Source organism: Camelina sativa, chromosome 9 (assembly GCF_030686135.1).
Source record: "Camelina sativa cultivar CO46 ecotype springtype chromosome 9, ASM3068613v1".
NCBI classification, from domain to species: Eukaryota; Viridiplantae; Streptophyta; class Magnoliopsida; order Brassicales; family Brassicaceae; genus Camelina; species Camelina sativa.
The window spans coordinates 43708987-43720553 of record NC_141888.1 but is presented as its reverse complement, the minus strand read 5'-3'; the positions used below and the strand labels follow the sequence as shown (position 1 = coordinate 43720553).

Sequence of the window (11567 nt, the reverse complement as noted above, 5' to 3'; positions counted from 1 at the left end):
TTTTTTTTACCGGTTTTGTATCACTAATTCATTTATATAGGATTGTTTGTCTTGTTTGCAAAGGAGACAAATAGAAACAATCAAATTTTTATGCTTTGTACACCTTACATAATGATAAAAATATTGTGTTCCCCCTTATTTCCCAAATATCCTCCCAAGATTCTAGAAACTATAGTCTCTCTTTCACCGACTCCACTAAAGTTATACATGAGCATAAACAATTCATTATAAGATAGCAAAAAGAATCCCCCCAAAAAAAGTGTCACCTTCCTAATCACATGGACCTTATCAACGCATTATTAGCTTTCCGTCCATTCTCTTCCCTGCAGCTGTATTGCACTTCCTCCAGAGCCGTCTCTAAGTTAATAAAGGCCACAATCAAATTAAAATAAAAGGGCTGTTTTGCTATTAGTCAGAATCAAACCCATGAACTCATTCCCACTAACAAAGACAAATGCCACTAGACTAAACACATTTTTTGGAAAATAAGGCCGAAAGTTATATATAAAATACACAGCAAAAAATAAGGCCACAAGCTCATGCTTCATGGGCTTGGCCTTTGGGCCGGCTCTGACTTCCTCTACAATCGAAACCGACGTCGTATTATAGCCTCTTTCGCCTCTTTCGCTCACCAAACCTCTCACCTCTCTCTTCTAGAATCTCCTCATCTCATTGGCTTGCTATACAAGAAATTGTAAAAAAGAAGACCCTAAAATATAACTTTAACATTTTCTATACGCTTCTATCAAACTTCCCCCTTCTCCTTCTGTCTCATATATTTACATGTATGCCTCGGTGTATATAAATCTAGAACGTGTGGAATTAAACGTTAACACACTCACTTTTGACAGTGTGCTAAACGTTTAATCACTTTGAATTAATAGTGTAAAGAGATTGCTTTTATACTATAAGTGGCTAAATGTGAGATATTAAAGAATCTAGGAGGGCTTTTTGGCTTCTTTCTTCTTTTTCTTTTAGAAGTGCTCCTTGTGAAACTCAAACTTGGTTGAACCTTTTTGGTTGAATGTGTTGCAGAGTTTGCTAAGCTCTTTGCCTAAAACCGGTACCCCACAATAAAACACTCCTGCAAAAAAAATCATAGATTTAAGAATCATTTCTATGGAAACTCGAATTCTTGATTGTGATAGAAAACGAAAGCTTTTATTAAAGTATGAAAATGAAACTTATTGCCCACGGAATACGGGTACAGAAAAGGAAACGGAACTGTGGGGACTAAAATGATTGAATCCTGAAAGATAATTTTACTTTTTGTGAAGATTAGAAACGTATGGAGGTTAGTGATTGTTACCTATCCTTGCATTGCAGTGCTTGGAACTTAGCTTAGTGAGAACCTTCTTCCAATTGGGTCTTGCAAAGTGTGTTCTGACCTGAAAAAAATAATATGAAGATTTTCAAAGATTTGGAGTTGTGTGGGGGTACATTTTAGAATATTCAAAAGAATCATGACTTCTGTTTTGGTTAAAAGAAGAAAGTTACGTACCCTAGTGCCAGAGACAATGTCGACTCCGTTCTTGGCATGGTTAAGAGCTTGAACCATTGTAATGAGAGCAGAACGAGCATCACCTTCTTCATATACACTTGTCAAATAGTTATGCATTTCTATCACACCCTGTTCCACAAAAAAAGAATCGATTCTCTAAGTTGAATCTTCTTGGAGAAATTTTGGTTTTGTCAAGAAATGTTTTGAGTTTGGTTTTTTACCCGTTGGTCAAGTTCTGCAACTTCGTTCATGACACCTTTGAACCAATCAAAAGAGCCTTGTTCTCTTGTGACCCAATAGAAGTAAGCATTTGTGGTTTTTAGTAATTTCTTTCGTCTTGGTGTATCACCGTTGCTTCCTGTGCTGTGTTCTGATGATCTACTGAAATCCGAGATCGAATCCTAAAGATGTGAAAACATATATCAAACTCATATCTTTACTAATTTTTTGGACAAATGAGAAAAAGCTTTGAGGTTTTTGTTTATTACCGCATGTTCTTCCATTTTAACAATGTTGTTAAGCAAATCTTTCAAGATACTGATAAATGGAGTTGCACCAATGCCGAGACCAACTAACAAGAGAACATCATATTTCCTATAGTCTTGTGCTGGTGCACCATATGGTCCATCTATCAATAGCTTTGGCAAACTGAAACAACATTTAACTAACCATATTAGTATTTGGTTAATTTATATAAGTTTTTGGTTTTGTTTTTGTGTTATACCTTTTCTTTGTTGTTTCGTCAGCTCTAAGAAGTCCACTTTTGCCGGCAACTGGTGGTTCACAAACTTCAGAGAACACTCTTTTGAGTTCTTGCGTCCAATCTCCGAGTTGTCTAATGTGAATGCTGAGATAGTCATCTTCAGGTGCAGAAGTAATTGAGAAGGGATGCCTAAAACGAAGATTACAAATTAGTAAGAACGATTATTTTATTTGATTAGTATCAAAAACAGAGTAAATTTTTTTACCATTCGAATGGCGAAACTGCAGGACACTGGACGAACATGTATTGCCCGCTTTTGTAACGAAATTGAGTTGGTTTCGACATTTGCAGCGTTAGAACATTACCAGGATAAATAGCAACCTAAAACCAAAAAAAAATACAAATCAAAAGATGTTAGCTTCTTCTACAAGGCAATGAGTAAAAATGATGAAAACAGAGTCCTCTGTTTTGGTATCTTTTTACATACCTTAAGAAGTCGAACGGAATAAGAACCAGAACGGAAGTATCTAAGTGTTCTTTCTCCACCATAGAGTAAAACTGGTACTGCGAGATACATCCAGGTCTGCAAAAATTCAACATCTCAAAATCAAAATCAAGATTACATATTTGTCAACAAGTAAGGAGCTAAGAATAATAGAGACTTACCGTGTGAACATACCAAGGCTTGGCGAAATAGAGGAAGATACCGTGAAGGATAAGCAAGATATAGACAATGACGAACAAATGGTGCGAATACCAAAAGGCATTAAAACCGGTAAGTCGATCAAATGGTTTAGGAAGCTTGACGAGGTTACGCCTAAACCATCTTGTTGCTAATGTGAATGAAATAATCATCAAAATGACCATCAAGATCCCTGTTATCCCTTCAGGACCCTTAACGAGGTCGAAGTATGTTGGTTTTTTCGTTTTAAAGTAATGAAACAGAAACCGATTGTAATCGTATTCGGTGGCTCTAACGATTCTAGGGAAATCACAAGCAAGATGGTTTCCAACGTGAAGGATCACACCTACTACAATGGCTCCAGCAATTGTCTTCCCATAACAAAAAAAAAAACAGCAGTGGGTTAATTTTATGAGGTTGTCTTTTTACTGCAAAATCGCGATAAAAAATATATATATCTCAAAGTGAACAAAAAGATCAGTTCTAATTCGGTATGAACTTGTTTATTCACTTTTCTTTTGTGGCAAAAAAAAAAATGTAAGAAATGAGAAAGAAGAGAAAACGAAGTAGCTGTTTAGCTGTCATGTCAACAACGTTCAAGTGCGTGCACAAAGGATATGAGGCCCACAACATTCTCAGCTTTTTCGACAGCACATTGCGTTCGAAGAGGTTTTTGTATCCCATTCATTTAGTATTGGTTTTTTTGACTTCTATTGAAGCACGCGAAAAGAAAGTTCCTATGGGACCCCAAAAAGTTACAAATCAAAGAAACAAACAGAAGAGGTTAAAATAGTTCACTAACCTTGTGGAAGTTGATGTTATCATCAAAAGGAACGAAGCAAGATAGTCTTGTGGATCTAAGCCAAGTAATGGTGTTTCTGCAAACCGGGAAAAGTATAAGAGCCATGTTGAATTTAAGTGTCTCAGCTGCTCCTTTTGCTGTGAGTAAGCAATAACCCATCACATGAAATGCATCTTTTTGCTTGTATTGGAAGAACTTCCACAAGAATAACCCGATCATGATCAAGACCCATAAAGATAAAACCCATATCCTTTTCCAATTCTCTTGCATGCAGTAGACGAAATCCGAACTCATTCGATGTATTCGACTCTTTTTTCTTAACCCTTGAAGGTTTTGGCTCAATGCTTGGCTTGTATAGCTCAATGCTTGACTGTAATTGAGGTATGTGTCTTTTTGTAAAAGCAGAGTCTCTAGTTGCCATAGCTACACAAGAACAAAAAAAAAAACAAAACAACATTATAAAAATCTATGAAACTTTTGCCTCAATGAAATCATAATCATAAAATGCTGATGAGTTAGATAAATATAACCATACAAGATAATAGCAGTCACATGTTTTGAAATATTTTATTGTAACAACTTCACCTAAGTAATTGAAATAGAAGAGAAGAAATTGTATACTATATTTGAGCTACTGAATAGAAGAATCTATACTTTTATAATGGACAACTATACTAGGTGTCAGCAAAATGAGATAAGGAGTAGGAAAAAAGCAAACATGAAATAGTTTAATGCAATAGTAATTTTTTTTCTTTTTCTTTTGGTCTATATAACCTGTGAGGTCATTATATAAAAGAACTATTGAATTCTATTTTTGGGCGGCGGTGTAACATACTTTATTTCGTTTGTGTAACGAAAGTATTCTGCAATATCATATAATATTCACATCATGCAAGCACGGAAACAAAGCATGTGATGGTGGATTTTTGAAACATATTAAAGATTTTATACAGTGTATTCAAAACCAAACCTCTATGTAGCCAAGTCTTTCAGGATCTAACTCTTCCATAATCAAAGCTGCATATTCCTCTGCTTGTTCCTTTAATCTTGATAGCTTATTTGCAGATGCACTCAACATTATTATCTAAAAAATATTCAAAGGAAAAAACACACAAAATGTAAGTAAACCATCTCTATTGTATCTTGTGTCACCGTCAAATATTAGATTAGTATACAGTATAAAACAAGTTGATTATTTAGTCAAAACCAATAAAAAATTAACATTGTTCAACAGAAATGACAACTTAGTTTATAGATAAGAATCTAAAACGAACATGGGTTAAAAAAATCAAGACAAGAAAATTCGCATTTTGGTTCTTTAGATTTTTTTTTTATAATTTAGAGGAGTGGTTAGTATATCATCATTTCATAAGATTTAAGGTCACCAAATCCCCGCCTAACTTTGATTATAAATAAAAAACACTATTTTGACTACCAGTCCCCTTTTATACTATTTTAGTTTTAAAATTTTATTAATTAATGAAATTTATTAATTAAAAAATGACAAAAACTGTTAATTAGCAAGCATTTAATTTACCTCCTTTACTTCCTCTTCTGTAATTCTCCCATCTTCATTCTTGTCCACTCTGTAAATTCCCAACAAATAACAGAAGATTAATACAGTAGTAGATTTGTAATAAATTATGTATTAATTATCTTCAATTAAAAGTCAAAGGTTTATACTATATAAAAATTAAAGCATACGCATCGTCAGGGAACAATAATTTCTGCACACATGCAAATTACCATACTGTTTAATTATTATCATTATCATCATAGTTAAGTAGACTGATCTGGAAGACGCTGAAAATATGGGATCGTTATATAGTAAAATCATTATAACAAGCTTTTACGATAATCATTATTAGTATAGTAATTAAAAATTAACCATGAAGTTTTTAAGTAAACTTTTTTTTTTTTTTTTTTTTGATGTTACGTACATGTCGAAGAAGATCTGGAGACGAGAATCAAAGCTTTCGTCGTTGATTTGTGACCAATACTCATAAAGCTCATCGTGGTTGATCTTTTCGACTTTTAATCTTCTTCTTCTACTCAATGCATCGAACAGTTCCAACGCAAACTCTTTTGAATCTTTCATTCCTGTATTAACAAATCAAGATTTAGAGTAAATATTCAAGAATCTCAAGATTATATATATATATATATATATAGAGTTTTTTTTTTGTGTTACCTATGCATTGAGCGAAATCAGAACGATAGATGAAACCGTTTTTTTCGAGTTTATCGAAATTGGACTGAACATCGTTCCAACCATCAACGTTCTTCTTTTTATTGCTTATGAATCTCAAACCACGTAGAGCTCTTTGCGCACTAGACCGAGTCCGATCTAACTGAGCTCTTTGTTTCCGCAACGCTCGTGCTTCTAAAGCCGAGTTTACCAAACCACCACCACCGCCGTTTTGATTCGCGGCGGAAGTGGTGGTTAGAGTGCCTGAAAAAGAACGAGACCACGAGAACCGTTTCAGTTCATGAGACAACTGTTTCGCCTTCGCGACAGCTTCAGCCTTGAGTTCTTGAGAGAACTGACGGAACCGGTTCGACGAAGTACGTTTCATCGTCGGAGATCTCGAGATGGAAACCGGAGTCATTGTTCCTCCGGAAGCTTCGTCGGAGATCATATCGACGACGTTAATGGCCGTCGCTGGCTCGACGCTGCGGAGAACGATCGTGTCATCGTCTTGGAGATCGATGGTGACCTCGACGAACTCTTCGCCGCCGTTGGAGTATTCAGTTCCAGGTGAAGTTGACGCACTACCGACGGCGGTTCTTCCGGCGGAGACTGAATCGAATGACCAACGGCGACGATCGTTCTTGGAGAACGGCCTCATAGATCCAAGAATCGTATATGATAGGAGTTTTCAAAGTGTTGGGTGAAGAAGAAATGATGATATTGTTGGAAGTATATACACGTAGCACCATATATATATATATATATGTTGTATATAAGTATAGGTAGGTGGAATCTTTGAGGAGAGGAGAGAGAGGTGGAGGATTCAAACGCGTCGTGGCTCAGTGGGAAAAGCCATTTTTCACGCGCTGTGAAGCTCTCTGCTTTATAGAGATGATGAAAGAGAGAGAGAGAGATGATGGAGAGGATTGAACCGGACTTGGACAATTTGAAAATACTTTATAGTTATATATTATTGGATTTTATTGGATTTTTTGGTTTTGTTACACTTTATTTTTGTGAAAGTTTTGTTTGTTGAGTTGAGACAATTGAGAGTTTGAATATGTATACTATAGTCAGACTATTGAGTTATATATTAAGATCCTTAAATTGCTTTAAAAGCTTTAGTCAAAAACTGGTTTAGTATATCTTTTGAAAATTTTCTCTATTTACAATGGAGAGATCAATTGAACCGGACTGGGGGAAAAAGTTGACGTGTAATATACTTTAAAAAAATATTTAACTTTATAATAGTAATATTATTGGATTTTTGGCACTATTACACTTTTCGTTTTGTATATGGTGACCCAGCACGGCATTTGCGATCAGAGGTATGGGAGAGGATTACCAGAATTGGGATTCAACGGGATGCCGCGTGGATGCTTACTGGTGATTTCAATAAAATCATGGACAACTCTGAGAAGCTGGGAGGGCCAAGACGACCGGAGAGCTCTTTTTACCCTTTTCGTACGTTAGCAAGGAACTGTAGAATAAAGGAGATTCCAAGTACTGGGAATCGTTTCTCTTGGGGAGGTAGAAGAGAGAATGTATGGGTGCAGTGCAGACTGGATCGCAGTTTTGGAAACAGTGGCTGGTTTGATCTATTTCCCAGAGTTAACACTGAGTATCTAGACCTGTTAGGATCAGATCATAGACCAATAATCACTCGTTTGGTGGATGCGGACTCACGGTTCAGAGGGAGGTTCATGTTTGATAAACGTTGGATCAACAAACCTGATACTGAGAAAATCATTAGAGAGCAGTGGGAAGCAGGGAACAGGACGACAAACAGTCCGGTGATGGCAAGCCTCTCTCAGTGCCGTCGTGCTCTGTCTCGTTGGAAGAAAACACACATGACTAATTCTGCTTCACAAATCCAGCTGCTCAGGAAAAGATCTGGAGTTTGAATCTACAAAGACTCATCCAAATTTTAGGCGGCTGCAACAGATCAAATGGGCACTAAATGTTGCTTTCAGGGAAGAAGAGGTATACTGGAAGACTAAAAGTAGAGAAACTTGGTTGCAAACAGGGGATAAAAACACAGCATATTTCCATGGGAGTGTCAAGTATAAAAGATTGAAGAACCGTCTGGTGTCTCTGATTGACAAAAATGGGGTGGAATGCTTTGAAGAGGGTTCTAAAGGTGATATAGCTGCGGAGTATTTCTCTCAGTTGTTCCAGACTTCAAACCCCACTGGCATTGAGGATCTACTCGAAGGCATGGAACCGCGTGTATCAGAGGATATGAATATGCGTTTAACAGCTCCAGTCTCGGCTCAGGAAATTAAACAAGCGGCCTTTAATATTAAGGGTGATAGTGCACCTGGTGCGGATGGCTGGACCGGTGCTTTCTTCAGGAAGTATTGGCATATTGTGGGTGCGGATATCATTGCAGAGGTACAAGGATTCTTTCAGACAGGGGGTGATGCCGCAAGGATGGAATCATACTCAACTATGCTTGATCCCTAAGAAGCCAAATGCAAACCAAATGAGTGACATGAGGCCGATTAGTCTGTGTTCTGTTTTGTACAAGATTGTATCCAAGGTACTTTGCTCTCGTTTGACACGTTGTCTTCCAGACCTAGTTTCGGAAACTCAGGGAGCTTTCGTTGCTGGAAGGTTGATATCAGACAACATTTTAATTGCTCATGAGATCGTGCATGCTCTTAAGACGAATGTGAAGTTTGATGAGCATTTCATTGCGGTGAAGACGGATATGTCGAAGGCATACGATAGAGTAGAGTGGGATTTCCTGGAGAGTTATTCATCAAGATGGGGTTTGCTGTAAAATGGGTCCAGTGGATAATGATGTGTGTAAGATCCGTATCCTTTTCAGTCCTCATCAATGGTTGCAACTTTGGGCTGATCAAACCGGGACGTGGTATTCGACAGGGAGATCCTCTCTCTCCTTTCCTCTTCATCCTTTGTGCAGAGGCTTTAGTGTATGCATTACAAAGAAGTCATCAACAGGAGCGTCTCACAGGGTTCAGGTTCAATGAGTCCTGCCCAGTCATACAAAACTTACTCTTCGCTGATGATAGTTTGTTTATTTGCCGATCAACGAAAGAAGAATGTGAGGAGCTTATGCTTTGTTTGCAAAGTTATGGTAAGGCGTCTGGCCAAATGATAAATCTCTCCAAGTCCGCTGTTACTTTTGGGAAGAGGATAAGTGAGGAAACAAAGAATGTTGTTAAGCAAACACTAAGCATTTATGAGGAGGGTGGTACATGAACTTACTTAGGATTGCCTGAGTGTTTTAGTGGGTCTAAACAGGCGCTATTGGGTTTCATTGGTGATAAGCTCCAAAACAGACTGCAGGGTTGGTTTGCTAAGTCACTATCTTTGGGTGGTAAGGAAGTGTTATTGAAGGCGGTGGCTATGGCATTACCGGTGTACGCCATCTCTTGTTTTCGGCTGAGTAAAAACCTTTGCAGGAAGTTAACGAGTGCGATGTGTGAATTTTGGTGGAGTAATTGCCAAGGGAAGCGGAAGATTGCTTGGGTTGCGTGGAAGAAGTTGTGTAAATCAAAGTCAGAAGGTGGGTTGGGTTTCAAGGACCTGGGAGATTTTAATCAGGCTTTATTGGCCAAGCAGGCATGGCGCATTCTTAATAACCCTGGCTCTTTGGTAACGAGGTTTTATAAGAGTAGATATTTTCGCAAAACATCTATCATTGAGTGTGGTACTGGATCGAGACCATCTTACGCGTGGAGAAGCATTCTTCATGGGCGTGATTTGCTGAAGGCTGGTCTGATGAAGTCGATTGGCGACGGTTATGATACATTGGTTTGGAGAGATAAATGGATAATGGACAAACATCCACGAGCTCCATTTCGGTCCCAGGTTTTCTTTGATTTCAACATGAAAGTAGCTGACCTCAGAACACCAGGCGCTGCAACATGGGATAAGGAAAAGGTCCTTTCTTTGTGTCCTATAGATGATGCTAAGCGGATCTTATCTATGCGGTTGAAGCTTGATCATCGAGATAGATTTATATGGCCATACACAAAGTCAGGTTCATACTCGGTTAAAAGTGGATACTGGCTGGTGCAGACTCTTTCTACACTCTACGAGTCTCGTTCTGATGATTTGATTAAACTCAATGAATTAAAGGCAAGCGTATGGAAGGTGGAAACTGTTCCCAAGATCAGAACGTTCCTCTGGCGAATGCTGTCCGGTGCCTTAGCAGTCTCTGAACGGTTGGCATCAAGAGGTTGTGGTGGAGATACGAGATGTTTGAGGTGTGGCTCAACTACTGAAACTATTTGTCACCTGCTGTTTGAATGCCCGGTGGCTCGACAAGCTTTGGCTTTAGCCAATATTCCTAGCCCTATTGGTGGTTTCTCTGCTACGAATATTGACATAAACTGGGAACACCTGCTCAAGGTCATACAGGATGAGGAGATCCCCAGTTCTGTAAGGTTAGCGATTCCGTGGATTCTATGGGGGGTCTGGAAACATAGAAACACTGTGATGTTCCAAGGAAAAAATGGAGATATAAGAGAGTTAGTCTTCACAGGAAGATGCTACTCAGTGGAAGGAAGCTCAGTCTCGGCCAGTAGATATCACGGCACAAGATCCTATGAAGCAAGGTAATGTGGAAAAGAAATGGATAAAGCCGATGGCTGGGTATGTTAAGTGTAATATTGGATCTTCATGGTACAACTCGTCGCGTCTAAATGGTGGTGCTTGGATTCTGCGAGATGAGACTGGCCAGATTCTATACCATGCGAGGAATGCTCTTTCACCTGCGGATTCCCGGATTGTAGCGGCCCTGCAATGCCTCCTGTGGGCATTGGATGCTTTACTTATTCTACATATTGACAAAGTCGAGCTTGCGTTGGACAACAGGATGGTCATAGAGGCGATTAACTGTCCTTCTGCTTGGCCCCGTTTCAGTATTCTCCTGAGTAACATACATGAGAAGTTATCAAACTTCATGTCTTGGAGTGCTTCAGCGGTTGCGGCTTCTGCAAACACGGTGGCTGTGGCAAATGCGAAGAGTGTAACAAGGGATGGTAGACTTCAGTCTTATCTCTCATTTGGAGGGCCTTTTTGGCTCCACAATCAAGTGAGACATGAGGCGATTTAGTTTTCTGTTTCAGTCTTTCAGTCTTTCTTTTTTGATCTTCGGTTGTACTTTTCTAGACTATTTTTCCTTGAAGTTCTATCAGATGACAAAAAAAAAAAAACTGAAATATATTTATTGGAGTGTTTTTTTTTAGATAATGCTATGTTTATTTAAACATTTCTTATAGTAGTATAGTTTGCCGTTCAATAAGTGTAAAAAAGCTCAACATTTTGAGTTAATAAGAATGAAACTCATTAGTAGTAATAAGCACTAAAATTGCCGATTCGCAATACGTTATAATTGTTATATTTTCTGTGACAAAAAAAATTTTGGATATCAATTTCTAGCAAAACTGATCTGCATTCAAAATTGATATACTAATCAAAATTATTTATAAATACTTGATAAGAAAATCATCGAATTAAACGTGAATGAATGTTCTTATACAAATATTTAAAGGCCACTAAAGAAAAGCAACAATTCGGATATGTTAATTCCAAGTAATTCGACCAAAGGAATATTTTAAATCTATAGTGATTGTGTGACTGTTGTTTCTCAGCAAGTCTACTTTGTTTCCTTTTTCGTCCGACGCGTTTTTATCATAGTTAACTAAAGTTGTG

The 11567-nt window shown here is 38.0% G+C and overlaps 2 protein-coding genes across 4 annotated transcripts; one reads left to right on the top strand and one right to left on the bottom strand.

The window, feature by feature from the left end:
• Positions 1 to 383: 383 nt before the first annotated feature.
• On the bottom strand, positions 384 to 6959 carry LOC147939493 (respiratory burst oxidase homolog protein F-like). 3 transcript variants are annotated; one of them, XM_087464572.1, is made up of 14 exons: positions 5880 to 6959; positions 5629 to 5788; positions 5226 to 5274; positions 4659 to 4772; positions 3689 to 4111; positions 2871 to 3257; positions 2692 to 2787; positions 2470 to 2585; positions 2226 to 2393; positions 1990 to 2149; positions 1723 to 1902; positions 1502 to 1630; positions 1310 to 1388; positions 384 to 1084 (listed from the first exon to the last, which is right to left on the bottom strand). In XM_087464572.1, the coding sequence occupies exons 1-14, from the start codon at positions 6535 to 6537 to the stop codon at positions 975 to 977; spliced, it is 2829 nt and encodes a 942-aa protein (XP_087320698.1). In that variant the 5' UTR covers positions 6538 to 6959; the 3' UTR covers positions 384 to 974. The 3 variants fall into 3 exon arrangements, 2 of the variants coding, with proteins under 2 accessions (XP_087320698.1, XP_087320699.1); XR_015565861.1 differs by having other exon boundaries at positions 718 to 1084; positions 2871 to 3596; positions 5880 to 6733; XM_087464573.1 differs by lacking the exons at positions 384 to 1084; positions 1310 to 1388; positions 1502 to 1630; ... (4 more) ...; positions 2692 to 2787; positions 2871 to 3257 and adding an exon at positions 3325 to 3623 and having other exon boundaries at positions 5880 to 6733.
• Positions 6960 to 10497: 3538 nt separating this feature from the next.
• Positions 10498 to 10968, top strand: LOC147939492 (uncharacterized). The gene has a single exon (XM_087465960.1). The coding sequence runs from the start codon at positions 10498 to 10500 to the stop codon at positions 10966 to 10968; it is 471 nt and encodes a 156-aa protein (XP_087322086.1).
• The last annotated feature ends 599 nt before the right edge of the window (positions 10969 to 11567 follow it).

Excerpts from the sequence above, each read along its gene's own strand:
- LOC147939492 (XM_087465960.1), top strand. The coding sequence starts at position 10,498 with ATGGCTGGGTATGTTAAGTGTAATATTGGATCTTCATGGTACAACTCG.
- LOC147939493 (XM_087464572.1), bottom strand. The coding sequence starts at position 6,537 with ATGAGGCCGTTCTCCAAGAACGATCGTCGCCGTTGGTCATTCGATTCA. Across the intron at positions 5,789-5,879 it reads TGATTTCGCTCAATGCATAG|GAATGAAAGATTCAAAAGAG; the intron begins GTAACACAAAAA and ends TTGTTAATACAG. Across the intron at positions 2,586-2,691 it reads ATTCCGTTCGACTTCTTAAG|GTTGCTATTTATCCTGGTAA; the intron begins GTATGTAAAAAG and ends TTTTGGTTTTAG.